The 16,723-nt window shown below is 41.7% G+C and overlaps 1 protein-coding gene across 2 annotated transcripts in view; it reads left to right on the top strand.

The window, feature by feature from the left end:
* Positions 1 to 16,723, top strand: part of BMS1 (BMS1 ribosome biogenesis factor) — a 59,014-nt gene that overhangs the window by 12,601 nt on the left and 29,690 nt on the right. Inside the window, exons 1-8 of one of the 2 annotated variants that reach the window (XM_079793577.1) lie at positions 5,163 to 5,220; positions 6,709 to 6,912; positions 7,500 to 7,690; positions 8,951 to 9,030; positions 13,194 to 13,382; positions 14,232 to 14,374; positions 15,093 to 15,214; positions 15,762 to 15,955. In XM_079793577.1, the coding sequence (XP_079649703.1) occupies positions 6,737 to 6,912; positions 7,500 to 7,690; positions 8,951 to 9,030; positions 13,194 to 13,382; positions 14,232 to 14,374; positions 15,093 to 15,214; positions 15,762 to 15,955 (1,095 nt within the window). In that variant the 5' untranslated portion in view covers positions 5,163 to 5,220; positions 6,709 to 6,736. Of the gene's footprint in view, positions 1 to 5,162; positions 5,221 to 6,708; positions 6,913 to 7,499; positions 7,691 to 8,950; positions 9,031 to 13,193; positions 13,383 to 14,231; positions 14,375 to 15,092; positions 15,215 to 15,761; positions 15,956 to 16,723 lie in introns of those variants that run through there. The other variant, XM_079793578.1, reaches the window with a different exon arrangement.

Genomic DNA, 16,723 nt, shown 5'->3' with positions numbered 1-16,723 from the left:
AAAAGGATGGTTCTTTGAAAAAAAGTGAATAAAATTGATAAACTCCCAGCAACATTGAATGAATATATATATATATATCAAAGGTCTCTCAGATGTTAGGTAGATAAAAAAGAAATACTACAAAAAATAAGAATACTACAAACAAGCATACACATTTAAAAACTTTAATGAAAAAGAACAATTTCTCAAAAACCACAAGCAATCAAAATTCACCCAAGATGAAATAATTGTAATAAAAATTTACATTCACACAGAAACCTGGACATGAATGTTTACAGCAGCTCTATTTATAATTGCAAAAAGTGAACCTCAACCAAGACCTCTTACAACATTGTTTAAACCTTAAAAAATAATAATAATAATAGCCCACCTGCTGTGGCTCAGCCGATGAGTGTTGACTCAGGAACCAAGAGGTCGCTGGTTCGATTCTCAGTCAGGGCACATGCCCCAGTTGTGGGCTTGATCCTTAGTAGGGGTGTGTGCAGGATGATGTTTCTCTCTCATTGATGTTTCTATCTCTCTACCCTTCTCCCTTCCTCACTCTCTAAAAATCAATAAAAAGCATATTTAAAATAAATAATTTTAGATTCACAGAAAGTTGAAATGATAGCACAGACAGGTTCTGTGTACCCACCAAGTTACCATTAATAGTTACATCTTATGTAACCATATAAAAACAGAATATTAGCATTGGTACAAAGCTAATTTGATGCATGTTATCACATGTAACCTCCACCTCAATCAAGCTAAAGAACTATTCAATTACCATAAAGATCTCCCTCATGCAATACCTTTATAATCACACATAATTCATAATTAAAAGCATTCTGACAAAGAAATATATGAAACTATTTGGTTTTCCTGGTGAATTCTACCAAATATTTAAAGAACAAATAACACCAACTCTACACACTTTCTTCCAAAAAATACAAAAGCAACATTTCCCAATCTACACTGAGTGGCCAGATTATTATGATCTCTGAACGCATAATCTGGCTACTCAGTGTATATCCTATATAATAAAAGGCTAATATGCAAATTGTCCCCTCCACCAGGAGTTCGACCAGCAGGCAGGCCGGCCAACCGCCCATGTCCCCTCCCCCTGGCCAGGCTGGCTGGACCCCACCCATGCACAAATTCATGCACCGGGCCTCTAATACAGTGGTCAGCAAACTGCGGCTCGCGAGCCACATGCGGCTCTTTGGCCCCTTGAGTGTGGCTCTTCCACAAAATATCACGTGCGGGCGCACACATACAGTGCGACTGAAACTTCGTGGCCCATGCACAGAAGTTGGTTTTCGGCTTTCAAATTTCAATCGTTGTACTGTTGATATTTGGCTCTGTTGACTAATGAGTTTGCCTCTAATACACTGCTCTAATACACACACACACACACACACACACACACACACACACACACACTGAGTGGCCAGATTATTATGCATTCAGAGATCATAATAATCTGGCCACTCAGTGTATATTAATAAAAGGGTAATATGCTAATTAGACCGGGTCAACCAGCCATCTTCCAGACGTCCGACTTCTTTCCAGACAAAGCCATGGTGGTGGGAGCCGAGGCAGAGGCAGTTAGGGGTGATCAGGCTGGCAGGGGAGGGCGGTTAGGGGTGAGATCAGGCAGGCAGTGGAGGGCAGTTGGGGGTGACCAGGCCGGCAGGGGAGGGCAGTTGGGGGTGAGATCAGGCCTGCAGGGGAGGGCAGTTAGGGGTGATCAGGCAGGCAGGCAGAGAGGTTAGGGGCGATCAGGCCAGCAGGCAGAGGGGTTAGGGGCGATCAGGCAGGCAGGCAGAGGGGTTAGGTGCAATCAGGCAGGCAGGCAGGCAGGCGAGTGGTTAGGAGCCAGTCGTCCCAGATTGCGAGAGGAATGTCCGATCCTTGAGGGGTCCCAGATTGGAGAGGGTGCAGGCCGGGCTGAGGAACACCCCCTCCATGCACGAATTTTGTGCACCGGGTCTCTAGTTAATTTTACTTATACAAAATCAGACAAAGACACAACAGCAAAATAAAACTACACAATAATACCCCTCCATGAACATAAACACAAAAACTTTAAATATTAGGAAATAAATTACAACCAAGTAAGTTTTATCTCAGAACACAAAGATAGGTCACTATTTGAATATTAATAAATGTAAACTATTATATAAGCACCCTGAAAATATCATAATTACAACAATTGATGTAGACAATTACATGACAAAATTCAATATCTATTCATGATAAAAAGTTCTCAGTAAATTAGGAAAGAAAATGAATTTCTTTAATGGGACTAGAGTGTCCTAGTTTGGGCTGCCATAACAAAAATGCTGTAGACTGGATGACTGAAAAAACAGAAATTTCTTTTTTACAGTTTTGGAGGCTGGGAAGTCCAAGATTAAGGTGTTGGCTGATTTGATTCCTATTGAGACCTAACTGGCTTGCAGATGGCTGCCTTCTTGCTGTGTACTCATATAAACTCTTAGTATATGCACATGAAAAGATAGAAAAATGTCTCTTCTTTTAAGGCCACAAATCCTATCATATTAGGACCCCACCCCCATGACCTCAGGGTTTTAACACATAAAAATTTTAAATAGTTTATTGATTTTTAGAGAGAGAGGAAGGGAGAAGAGAGAAACATGGATGTGAGGGCATAACATTGATCGGCTGCCTCCTGCACATTCCCACTAGGGATCGAGCCTGTAACCCAGGCATGTGACCTGACCGAGAATCAAACCAGCAACCTTTTGGTGCACGGAATGACTCCCAACCAACTGAACCACAACAGCCAGGGCTCAACGCATAAATTTTTAAGGAAAACAATTCAATCCATAGCAAAGCATCTTCAAAAAAGTGAAGGTTGGCATCATACTTAACAGTGAAAGACTAAATGCTTTCTCCTAAGATTGAGACCCCCTCCCTCACAAAAAAAGTCTGCTCTTAATATTATATTCAATATCATACTGGAATTCCTACCAGGTACAATAAAGGGACAAATAAAATACATAAAAATTACAAGTGAAATATTTGCAGATGACATGATTGTTTACATAGGATATTTTGTAGATAAAGACAAGCTGATACTGAAAGTTATGCGGAAAAGCAAATAAAATAGTATGGCTAATACAATTTTGTAAAACAAGACTAAAGATGAAAAAAAAAAGAAAAAGAAAAAAAAAGACACACACAAAAAAAAGACTAAAGATGGAGAAACCACAATACCTAATTTAAAACTTACTGTAAAGCTACAATAGTCAAATATTATAGTATTGGCAAAGGGAACAAAATATAGACACCAGAAATAGACCTGCACATGTGGGGGTTTTTTGTATGTTTTTTGTTCGTTTCTTTTTTTGTGTTGTTTTGTGTCTTTCTCCCCCCCCCCCCCCCTTTTTTTGAAAAAGCTGCAGAAGTAATTCTGTGCAGAAAGGATTGCTTTTCAATATATGGCATTAGAACAATTTTACACATGTATGTAAAAAAAAAAAACTGAACCTCAACGAAAACCTCACATTATACAGAAGGTAACTCAAAATGGATCATTGATCTAAATGTAAAATGTAACACTATAAACTTTTTAGAGGAAAGCAGAGGGAATATTTTTCCTGATCTGGGATTAGTCAAAGAATTCTAGGACATGACACCAAAAGCACAATCTATTTAAAAAGTTGATAACTTTAGCTGAAAAAAAGATATTGTAAAGAAAATTAAAAAGCCAAGATACTGATTTGGAAATATACTTGCAAATCCCTTTCCATCACAGGACTTGTATTCAGAATATATAAAGAACCACAGAACTCAACAAAACTCAAATAAAACATGTACAAAAAAATTAACAGAGACTTCTGGTCAAGATGGTGGTGTAGGTAAATGCGGTTACTCGAATCCTCCCACAACCACATCAAAATTAAAATAAACTACAGAACAATCATTATTCAGAACTGCCTGAAATCTAGCTGAATGGAAGTCCTACAACTAGGGATTTAAAGAAGAAGCCACATTGAGACTGGTAGAAGGGGTGGAGATATAGAATCAGCTTGTCCCACACCCACATGTGCCAGATAAAAACCAGAAGGTATATCTTGGTTGCAGACTTTAGACTTGACATGTTCTATGGTGTGATCACAGGGGCACTGAGGCTGCGCCAAGTTAGAAGACAGGAGTGGGACACATGGAGCCAAGTGAATGTTAGAAGAATTACCTACCTGTTTACTGAAATCTCCAAGAAGTATGAGGGTTAGCATTAAAGTTACAAAATCATAAGCTCTTCACAGATGAGGAAGTGTGTGCCCTGGAGGGTGGCCTCCCTGGTATAGCAGTGTATAGTGATGCAGAGCGAATGCCTGTGGACACTGAGGGAGAACTCGAGCTCGCGGTAAAGGGCATCGAGGACAGGGGGTCTCAATGACTACAGTGTGCCTGGTTTTATGAAGCAGATCTAAGCCCTGGGGGTTAGGGGTGGCACTGGTAGGATATTGAAAAGAAAACCTCCAAGACCAGAGGGGGATACAAACTCTGTAGGCAAAGGCATCCAGCTCACCCGAGATGGGCTTAGATGAACCCACAGCAGCCCCTTTGGTGGGAATGGGCATTTTCTTCTGCGCTAGAAGAAAATGGCAAGAGGCTGCATTCTCCCAGGGCAAGTCCTTTCCCAGGATCAGAGGAAGGCCGAGGCATTCCACGCTGGGTCAGTGTGTCCCCGCCCTGAGTCTGCTGTTCCTGGCAAGCGAGAATTATAGCACACACGGAGCCCGAGACACGCCCGGCTCTGTCCTCCGTAAGGCTGAGCGAGCGGTCGAGCCACAGCGACTCCCAACCCAGTGATATCCCACCAGGCCCGTCGGGGGACGGCAAGGGGACTCAAGGTGACCGGAACTGTTACTTCCTGCTTTTGTCCCGCAGCGAGGAACGGTGTCAGGCCGCACTGCCGCCTCGGCCTCCGGGGTCGCTCGGGCGTTCGCAGCGCACACGGCTCGGAAACCCAGAAGAGTAAATAGTTTTAGCTTAGGGCCGCAGTCCCCGCGGTCGGGATGCCCGGGGCGGGCCGCCTCCACTAGCCAATCACAAGTCTTCCTTGCGGCTCTCCCCGGAAAGTCGTCCCTCCGCCGGTCCCTTTCTTCGGTCCCCGCCTTGTTTCCCGCCGGCTAGTGGAGTAAGTGCGTAGGCCGGTTTCCGGTTCCGGCGTGGTCCACGCGGGGCTAAGCAGGGGCGCCTCTGAGCTAGGTAAGCGCTGCGGACTGGGGGAGGCGGCGGTGGCGGGGGCTCCGGGAGCTTCGCGAGCCGAGTGCACGGGAAGGTCCGCGTTCGGTCTCGGGCAGTCTGCTCCCGGGGAGTACCTGAGGCGCTGGGCAGGCACCTTTCGTCCCTTCCGGAGAAGTGATCCTTAGTCGTTGGGGGAGTGGCTAATGAATTCGTGTTGCCTGGACCCGGGGAGAGGTGGCAGGGAGAGCTGGAGGGCGTTTCAATGCGGCGTAACCCTGGCCGGTGACAGACCTGAGCCAGGTCAGTTAATTCCAAAAAGTGTTTCCTCTCTCTCCACCTAACCACCACCTCCAAAGGATAAAGGCATCAAGTACATACAAGTTCGAAACCAAAATACAGCTGAGTAGAAAAATAATGTCCTGAAATCACACAGCTGTTTAGTTTCAAAGTGCTCCTAGAACCCAGCTCTCCTAACTCCCGATTAGTATTTCTTGACATTATGCTGGTATATGTGGACTTTCTATTCCGCTGGTGTGTGGGGGGAATCGGACTGACCTCCTACAGTGCACCTTCTGATGTGGCCCTTACTGCATGGCTCTGAAGACATTAGTTTGAATTTCCTCCACTAGTCAGATCGTAACGGTAGCCTTCTCCTGGCACAGTGCCTAGCACATCATAGGCAGACACGTATATTTATTGAACTGAAGTTATCTCAGTACAGTACCTTCATTGGATGACTTGATTGCCCCATTCCCCTTTTTTGTATGCAGCCTGATTTCCTTTAAAAAAAACACACACACAAAAAACTTAATCCAGTGGTTCCCAGTTTATGGGCCATGAATTTCTGGGATGCTCAGAAATCTTAAGGTTTCCACAGGTTTCTGCAAATCTGTGGTCTCCAGGCATCATCCACAATCATTCATATCTCACGAGTAGATATTACTATTTTTTAAGTGTATGTAGGTCATTATTATAATTTAAAAGTTTTACAATATCAAACTAAAAGTAATACTGCTATTGGGTTATTAAAATGCTTTAATTTTTTAAATAAAGTACCTTAAAAATAGTTTAAGTTTAGAAGCCACTTTATTAGTTCAGTTGCTATTTAGAGCTGAGCTGTCAAAATAGTCTAGTCAAATATGACTATTTAAATTTAGAATTGAATTAATTAAAATAAAATGTCAATTTCTCAGTTTCACTTGGTACATTTTTAAGTTCATTAGGCACATGTGGCTAGAGACTACTGTGTTAAAAGTATAGCTATGGAATGTTTCCATCGTTGCAGAAATGGACAATGCTAACGCAGAGACTTAAGATGAATAGATAGTAATCTAAGCAGAGGTAACTAATTTATAGCAGAGCAGTGAAATTTGGCATATTAAATAGTTCCTACCCTTCCTGGGTGAACATATATGTAAGTATCTTTTTTTTAAAGAAATAAATTTACTGTTTTTCCCTGGGTGTTTGGATTGTAAAATGCTTCCTCCACCCCCACCTCATTCAATGTAGGTTACTTGTGAATTGGTAAAAAGCCACTATGGAGACCAAGGACCAGAAGAAACACAGAAAGAAAAACAGTGGGCCCAAAGCTGAGAAGAAAAAGAAACGGCATCTGCAAGACCTCCAACTTGGCGATGAGGAAGATGCCCGGAAGAGAAACCCCAAAGCTTTTGCGGTCCAGTCTGCTGTGCGGATGGCTCGATCCTTTCACAGGTATGTTTAGCTAGATTCTTCTAGTGGTTCTTTCGTGTGTTTTTTTTCTGTAAATAATATATTTTTATTGATTTTAGAGAGGAAGGGAGAGGGAGAGATAGGGACATCAATGATGAGGGAGAATCATTGATCCGCTGCCTCCTGCACACCCGCCACTGGGGATTGAGCCCACAGGCATGTGTCCTGACCAGGAATGGAACCAGTGACCTTCAGGTTTAACCACTGCCCGGGCTAAACATTAGTGAATTATATTCTCCCAATAGAAGAGCTAAATTTAACTCGATAGCCTCTGCTCTTATTCATTATGATATACTGCCTCTATGTTTGCTTTTTTTTTCTCTTTAAACTAATGTAGTCAACTAATAAAGCAATCATTTAAGGTTTGTATAGTTTTCAACATTCTTTACTGTTGAAGTCAATCTGTTTTTATATTTACTGAAGTGGTTATTTGGATTGGAACCAATAGTTTTAACAAGTTTATTGTATCTATATGTTGTCTGTTCTGCTCTCTTGAAAATCTTTACATACAGGGATACTGCCTTTTATATTTTGAAAATGAATTTATTTATTCATTTTTTAACAAATAGGACTCAGGATTTGAAGACAAAAAAGCATCATATTCCAGTGGTTGATCGAACTCCACTAGAGCCCCCACCAATAGTGGTGGTGGTGATGGGGCCTCCGAAAGTTGGCAAGAGCACTTTGATTCAGTGCCTCATTCGGAACTTCACCAGGCAGAAGCTAACAGAGATCAGAGGCCCTGTAACAATTGTGTCAGGTAGGCGGTGCTCCCAGACTGACATGGCAGGTGTTGTCGTCTGAGAAGCATGCATGTCCTTGTTGAACTTTTTTTTCTTTCCTCTGGTAAATGCTAAAGTAATATTGTCACTTCATATTACCTCTCTTGTAGTTTTACTAAGTTGGCTGTAATTTCAGAAAAAGGTAAATTCCTCGAGATAATAATGATACAGATGTATACCTTATTCTGACTGCAGTATGGGTTTGCTCGGGATGCTCCTCTGAAAGGCTTGGCTGGCCTGGACAGGCTGGCTTGGTCACAGTGAGCACTTTCATTTAACAGATAGCAAGTACTTCCCTTTCTTGGGGAAGTAAGGGAGTTTTCCTCTCTTTTCCTGTGAGATTTATCTGCTTTGGAAGATGGTGTGACCTTTCTAAATTTGAGGAAAGATGGAACATATTCCCAAAATGACAGTGGTAGAATCTGAACTTTCTCATTAAAGCAATAATAAGCACGGGTCCACTTCTATCTGGATTTTTTATCTTATAAGTATACAGTTGGCTTTTTGTATCCCTAGGTTTCACATCTGCAGAGTCAACCAACTATGGATCAAAAAGAGTGTTTTTCATCTGTGGTTGGTAATCTGCATATACGAAGGCCAACTCTATGCATTGTTATGAGCCATTTTATGTAAGGCAGTTGAGCCCCTTTGGCTTTTGATATCCACGGGGATTCTGGAACCAAGGGACAACTCAAGTTTTGGGGGAGTCAAAGATTATATGCCATTTTCTACTGCACAAGGGTTGGCGTCCCTAACCCCCTCATTGTTCAAGGGTCAACTATAGTTGGACTGAGGCTTCTCTTTGTCTTTAAGACATTTTTGTTATGGTGATGATTTCTTTGTACTTATTTTAGAAATGATTGTTCCACGAACATTCTGTTGTATTAGGTTTGAGGATGTTTTTAGCTATATTGGGAAAAACAGGAAGCTTTGATGGAGGTAGAAGCGCTGGCCCACTACTGAACAGCAGGATCAGGGTCATGAAATCCACTTGTCTGCCCATTCTAGTCGGGATTGTACCTGTTTGAACACTTGATTCATTTGAGCAGTCTTGTGATATTTTAAAATTAGAGAACATAGCAAGAAAACCAAGATGAAATATACCTTATCAATTTTGTCCTATAAAATGAATTTCTGGCATACTCCTATAAGTGTATATGGTGCTTGATGCAGTTAAAAATGTTAATTAGCATTAATATATTTTTTCAAATGTACAATTTTCATCTTTTCACTTAAAGGTAAAAAGCGCAGACTCACCATTATTGAATGTGGATGTGACATTAACATGATGATTGACCTGGCTAAAGTAGCAGATTTGGTAAGTTAGTGTGGGCAGTGGGTTTCTGACGGGGACTTAGAGCAGGTGCTGGGTTATTTATCCCATGTTGAAGGGAAGAAAGGCTTATGATTTTTAACCTTTTGCACTCGGATGTCGAGTGTGACTCGACACGGTTAGCATCGGTAGCAGCTCGTATGCTGAATTGTATTGAATGTATCAATAACTTGAAATATAAAAAAATCCAAATAAATAAGTTTGTATGAAAAGAAACTCCAGTTTTTTATTCTACTGCCACGCTTTGTAAAATCTGGGGTATTAAAAAAATTAAATCCCGAGTAGAATAAAGGAATCGAGAAAAAAGCAAGCGAGTGCAAAAGGTTAAGGAAGTGGTGAGTGTTATGAGGGATGCAATAGATGTAATTGATGATGATGGTCATAATAATTTTTGTTATAATAAAAGTGGGATGTGCACAATGAAATGTATTCTGAAATCTAAAAGTAAATCACAGGACAAAGAAAACCTTTAATGAACATAGCTAATAAAAGCTCATTAAGATATATATACGTACATATATATATACATATGTGTGTGTGTGTATATATATATACATAGATGCATAAATATGTACATGAAACAGTAGTAATGGTCCATTTTTTGGACCCTTAGTGGGCACTGTGCTAACAGCTTTCTACAAATTTAGCTCATCTAATCCCCTAGTATGCCTTAGAGGTAAATAGGTATTATCTCCAATTGTGATGGAATCAAGACTCCCAGAAGTTAAATGATTTGTCAAGAGGGTGGGAACTCTACTCTTAGATGGTGCCAGAACCTCTGTTCTAAATGATTATGATAAAACAAATATGTGGATTGCCCATGAGAAGTTGTCAGAGTTTAAAATAAAACATCTCTACAGTACTCAGCATATGGAAATTGTGCAGCCTCGATTGCATTTACAGAAATGTTACTGTGCAAAAATAAAGCCCCCCCCCCAAAAAAAAAAAAAATTAAGCCATATTGCTTAGAAAATGTGGGGTAATAGATACCTTGGTGTTTTGGGGTTTTTTTCATTCAACTTTCTGGATAGCTGTTTGGTGACAGAACTACAGGTTTTACTCTTTAGCCCAGGAAATCCTCTAAAATAAAAAATAATTTAATACGATGTTATGGCTATCCCATTTTAATATCAGAAAGCTAAATACTATTCAAATTTTCAACATGTAATGCTACCATTAATAAAAATGTTATTGTCAACACAGAATAGTATAAACTTATTAAATCTTACATAAGTGAAATGATTGAAAACTTAGTGTATGAGTCATTAGTTTTTCTTTTATGTAAAATACTAGAGGCCCGGTGCACAAAACTCGTGCATGGGGCGGGGGGGGGGGGGTGTCCCCTCAGCCCAGCCTGCACCCTCTCCAATCCGGGACCACTGGCTCCTAACTGCTCACCTGCCTGCCTGCCTGCCTGATCGCACCTAACCGCCCCCCCTTGCTGGCCTGGTCACCCCCAACTGTCCCCCCTGCAGGCGTAGTTGCCCCCAACTGCCCCCCCCACCCGCCAACCAGTTGCCCCTTAGTGCCCCCCTGCCGGCCTGGTCGTCCCTTACTGCACCCCCTGCCGGCATGGTCACCCCCAGCTGTCCCCCAACCCCCCGCCAGCCTCATTGCCCTTCACTACCCCCCTCTGCTGGCCTGGTCGCCCCCAACTGCCCCCCCTGCAGGCCTGGTTGCCCCACGCAGCCTGCTGCTCGGTTGTTTGGTCGCCCCTCACTAACCCCCCCTGCCAGCCTGGTCACCCCACACAGCCTGTTCGGTTGTCCGGTTTCGGATAGGATGGTCGCTTAGCCTTTTATATATATAGATTCCAAGTCCTAATTTTATTTAATTAATATTTAAAATATAGTTTTTGATTTCAGAGAGGCAGGGAGAGGGAGAGAGAGATAGAAACACATGTGATGAGAGAGAATAATAGACCAGCACACCTCACACTGGGGATGGAGTCCATAACCCAGGCATGTTCCCTGACCAGAAATTGAACTGTGACCTCGATGCTCAACCACTGAACCATGCTGGCTGGGCCCAATTCCTAATTTTAAAAGCATACACATATTCAGAAATAAGCCTTTCATATACATTTTTTTTTAAAGTTTAAAAAGGAACACATGAATTTGATAAAATATTCAAACTGTACTACAGGGTGCAAACAATGCTTGTTTTCTGTTTCCTTGCTTCTCTCAGTTTCCCTCACAGCGCATCCTTCCAGATAATGTCTATACATACACATATAACCCTTTTGAAGCACACGGTGTTTATTATACTCAGGTGCTTTGTGTTTTTTTCATTTAGCATTTCTTGGAGGTAAGTAAGTACTGTAGCTCAACCTTACTGAGTATTCCATTGTGTGTACCATAATTTATTTAACTTTTTGTTGATTGCTCTGCTGTGGGTTGTTATAAAGCCTTCTAAGTCACAGCAGGCATACATAATACACGGATTTATGTTTGCATGCATATGTGTGTGCACTGGAGGAGTAATACAGGTTTCATTTATCTTCAGTTGGCAAAGGTTGTTACTAAGACAAAGATTATGTTTGCCACCAATTTTTCTGATCGTACAACTAATTGCTTGCCCCTTGTCACTCCATGTTGTCAAATGGGATAAGGGGATACCACAGCCAGCCCGCTCAGCTCTCTGTGCAGCTCTGCCTATGCTCTGCAGCAGCAGCTATACTTTCCCACAGTGCTCAGCAGCCCACCTTCATGGAGTCTGTGGTTCAGGATTATGAATGTTCCATAATTTAATCAGATAAGTTTTTCTGTATTTAAAAATTATTATATTTTTAAAATATATTTTTATTGATTTTCAGAGGAAGGGATGGGGAGAGAACCAGAAACATCAGTAATGACACAGAATCATCTATCGGCCGCCTCTTGTATGCCCCCTACTGGGGATTGAGGCGGCCACTGTGCATGTGCCCCATCAGGAATCAAACTGACCTGGTTCATGGGTTGACACTCAACTACTGAGCCACACCAACAGGGCTAAAAATTATTTTTAATTATCTACAAAAAGACGAGGACAGAAATGTAATATCTTAAAACTAGAAGTCTCTAGGAGTCAACGCTGAAATTATTTGAAGGGTCGTAAATTTAAAAAATTGGTCTTATCTGCTTATCTTTTCTTATAGATTACCATTTGTAACTTTATTATCTTTTGACTCCATTCTAAACTGGTAGCCTTCTATTTTTAGTTTCTGAGCAATTGCATGTTACAAATTAATATATATGATAGAGCTTTTCTACTACATACTTCCCAGCAAAAGACTTGTTTTCCATATGAGAAAATTGAAACAAAAATATTTGGTTTTCTCTAAATTTTTTATATTTTTCATTTATTATCACTTCCTCCCATTTTTTGGATGTCAAAGATTTGGTTTCTTTGTTAGAGAGACCTGTTATTTGGCTTAAAAACACCTTGCCAAACAGTTTATTTCTTGAAGTAAGAACTTTTCCAGGTAAGGGCTAAATTAGATACAGCCTTTTCTGAGTTATTTCTCAGACATCAAAATTCCTGAAGTGGAAGTTTATATCTGGGTCGATATTGTCTCATGTTTGCTCTTTAGAGCAAGTCAAAGGTATTTTTTTTCTCTTATGATAATTACCCCTAAATAATCACTTGATTTACTCTAGAGCAGGAGTTAGCACTTTTTTCAGTAAGGGGCCAGATGGTTAATATGTTAGGCTTTGTGGGTCATAGTTTCTGTTGCAACTACTTAACTTTGCAGTTGTAGCTTAGAAGCAGGTGTAGAGCCCTGGCGGGTGCTCAGTGGTTAGAGCGTAGGCCCGCAGACCAACGGGTCTCAGGGTCGATTCCTCTCAAAGGCACGTACCTTGGTTGCAGGTTCCCCAGCCCCAGTAGGGGCGCGTGTGGAAGAGAACCAGTCAGTGTGTCTCCATGTTGATGTTTTCTCTCTCTCTCCCCCTCCTCCCACTCTCTAGAAATCAATGGAGGGAATATCCTTGGGTGAAGATTAAAAAAAAAAGAAGCAGGTGTAGGCAATACATAAATGAATTAACATGGCTGTATTCCAGTAAAACTTTTGTTGTGAAATAGGTGCTGGCTGGGATTTGGCCCACAGGCCTTAGTTTTCTGATGGTCTGTTTTGGGTAGTTTCCTTGATAATTGTCTTTTGTTTTTAGGTTCTGATGCTCATAGATGCCAGCTTCGGGTTTGAAATGGAAACATTTGAGTTTCTAAACATCTGTCAAGTACACGGCTTTCCTAAAATTATGGGCGTTCTCACTCATCTAGATTCCTTCAAGTATAATAAGCAGCTGAAGAAGGCGAAGAAGCGATTGAAGCACAGGTTCTGGACAGAAGTCTACCCGGTGGGAAGATAATTAATTATTGAATACTAACCCTGTAATCCTTTAGAAATAACTGCATGAGTGGGAGATCTTAACAAGCATCTCCCCAGGACTCACCTCCTATATATCTGTTGATAGCCCCTGGCATACTTCCTCGAGGTAGTCTTTATTCTGGACAGACTAGACCAGTGATGGCGAACCTATGACACGCGTGTCAGCACTGACACGCGTAGCCATTTCTGATGACACGCGGCCTCATGCCGAGGATGAAACATTTGCTGCTCCTGGGGATGAAACATTTGCGACTAGAGTCTTGGAGTTAGGTTTTTCCTCAAAGTGACACACTACCCGAGTTATGCTCAGTTTTTTGGCGAAGTTTGACACACCAACCTCAAAAGGTTGCCCATCACTGGACTAGACTCTTAGTGTGTCTCATTTGTCTCTGTCCCCCAGCACCAGGCAGGTCTGGCTCTAAGTGTCTTGGATTTTCAACTTAATAGAGCGTCCAAAGGTTCTCGTAGTTACGGGACCAAGAACGAGTGCACGCATACTGCCCCTCCTCCCTCCCTCATACTGATGCGGCCCATTGGTCTCAGGATGCTTTGTGCCCAGGAGCCTCACTGCACAACTCCAGACAGGTGCCACTGCTGGACTGCAGAGCAGTCTTGAAAGTAAATGTATTTGCAGTCCTGTCCTTACGAAGCCCTAAAGATGGTTCCTGAGAGACTGGAGAGGTTCGGGAAGCATTGGCACCGTGGTTTGCTAGAAGTCTCCCTTTCTTAGCCTTGCTGCTTATTTCGAGGCCTTTATTTTAGTGCAGTATCGACAAGAATTTAGTTGAAATTTAATTTCTTTTTTCTTCATGTTTAGGGTGCCAAGCTGTTCTACCTTTCTGGAATGGTACATGGAGAATATCAAAACCAAGAAATTCACAATCTGGGCCGTTTCATTACAGTTATGAAGTTTAGGCCTCTGACATGGCAAACATCTCACCCTTATATCCTGGCAGACAGGTAAAAAGTGAATGTCATTTTTTCTTCCTTGCCCAGATATCTCAAAGCTAAGGAGGTTAGAAAAAGAACAGTAATAAAGCTTACTTTGTGCTTCTTTATGAATAGTGGAGGGAGAAATGTAGTTGAGGGAAAATATCTCCTTTTTTTGTATCATTACATAAAGATGCTGTGGCTTTGGGAATAAAATATGAAATGTTTAGAAAAATGTGAGGATTTTGAAGCATTTAAGGCTACAGAATGTGGCTCCACCTGCTTTTCCAACCTTAAGTTGGGGCTGCAGTCACTCGGGTGTGTCCGGTGTTTTCCTTCCTTTGTGTTTTTTTGTTTTTTTCATATTGTTTTCTCAGCCTTGAGTACCCTTACTCCACCTGCCAGAACCCAACCCACACTAAAAAGCCCAGATCAAAGCTTAATCCTCTTCCATAAAGGGTTCCTTCTGGGTATGTTGTCTATGCTTCCCTGACCGCAGGGACGTGCATTTCCCGTTTCTGGGGTCTTATGGGATGTATATTTCATAGAGCCTAAGGTGCAATCATGTGTTTGCTTCTTTTCCTCTGGTAGATGGTGAGCTGTGCTTCCTTATTTCTGTATTTTCTATAATTTTCTAAACGTGTTGAGTGAACTAGTAAAGATGATGAATTACTGTACTGACATGTGAAGGGGAGTACACGAACTTTGACGTTCATTTCTGCCATGTGATTGGGTTTTATTTTTCTAGGATGGAAGATTTGACAAACCCAGAAGATATCCGAACAAATGCCAAGTGTGACCGAAAAGTGTCTCTTTATGGTTATTTAAGAGGAGCACATTTGAAAAATAAAAGCCAAATTCACATGCCAGGTATTCTTTCGTTGCAAGATGTACTGTATTTGTAGAATTTTTTAGATGACTTCATCTTCTGAGGAAAACTTCAAATTGGCCAAACAAGGTAGAGCCACCTTGCTGGAGTTTTTTTTGTGTTTTTTTTAAAATATATTTTATTGATTTTTTACAGAGAGGAAGGGAGAGAGATAGAGAGTTAGAAACATCGATGAGAGAGAAACATCGATCAGCTGCCTCCTGCACACCCCCTACTGGGGATGTGCCCGCAACCAAGGTACGTGCCTTTGACCGGAATCGAACCTGGGACCTTTCAGTCCGCAGGCTGACGCTCTATCCACTGAGCCAAACCGGTTTCGGCTGGAGGTTTTAAGAGTAACTCAGCTCTGCTTTGGCCGGCAAACACTGAGTTGCCTAGTCTCCTTTGCTCTGTTGTTAGCTGGAGAGACACAGTGCCAGTGTCAAGGATGCCCTTGTCGTGTGTGGTTGAAGCTTTCCTTCCGACTGGGGGCCATTCCTGCTGCCGGTAGATTTGTTAGCTGAAGCCATTCTCCTGTCTCTCTTCCAGGTGTAGGAGATTTTGCTGTGAGTGACATCAGTTTCCTACCAGACCCCTGTGCCCTTCCTGAACAGCAAAAGAAGCGCTGCTTAAATGAAAAGGAGAAGTTGGTTTATGCGCCTCTCTCTGGAGTTGGCGGGGTGCTGTATGACAAAGATGCTGTCTATGTCGACCTTGGTGGCAGCCATGGCTTCCAGGAATCGGTGAGGGCAGTCACAGGCATATAATTGGAGTTTTGTAATCTGTATTCATATTTATGATAATGCCTATTGTAAATATGCAGCATATTTAACCGCACTAAGCAGAAAGTAAAAGTCATGTCCCCTGTACCTCCCTGCTGCAAGATGCACAGGATCCCACATCTCCCAACATGAGCACTGGAAGCAGCGTGGTGCCTGACTTGCACCTCTCCTTATATAAAATCAGTGTGTTTTCTAGCTCCAGCTCTCTCTGGTCTTTTGTTTTCTCTCTAAACGTATGTTTATTTAGATTATTACATATTATCTGTAAATGCTATAATGTATCTGTGTGTATGAGAACGAGAAGTAATATTATATGGGATCTAACTATAAATGCTTTTATAAGATTTGGCACTTAGGAATATGTGATTCTGTTGTTCCCTGTTAGTATTTGTAGAGCTATTTCTGTCTGTTGACAGTTGTGTAGTATTTCATTGTATGGATACACCTCATTTACTGAAGCAGTCTTCGGAGTGCTGATGGGCTCACCGCTTGTCCCCTAGTTTGAACGGTGATGCAGTGAGACCTCGTACATGTAGCTTTGCTCACTGGGAGGGATCTTCCTATGCAGTAAATTCTTTGAAGTGAAATTTTTGTATCAAAGGTAGCAATATTTTTCTTAACGGATTCCAGATTTTTATTTCTTTTACTGTTCTGAAATGGGATTTAATTGGGCTAAAGTGAGTACATTCTGTAGCTTCAGCACCTCAAGTTTTTCTAGCAAAATATATG

The sequence above is a fragment of the Cnephaeus nilssonii genome (genome assembly GCF_951640355.1).
Source record: "Cnephaeus nilssonii genome assembly, chromosome: 16".
Taxonomy (NCBI): Eukaryota; Metazoa; Chordata; class Mammalia; order Chiroptera; family Vespertilionidae; genus Cnephaeus; species Cnephaeus nilssonii.
Note: the sequence above shows the minus strand (reverse complement) of the source record. Positions and strands in the feature narration are given on the sequence as shown.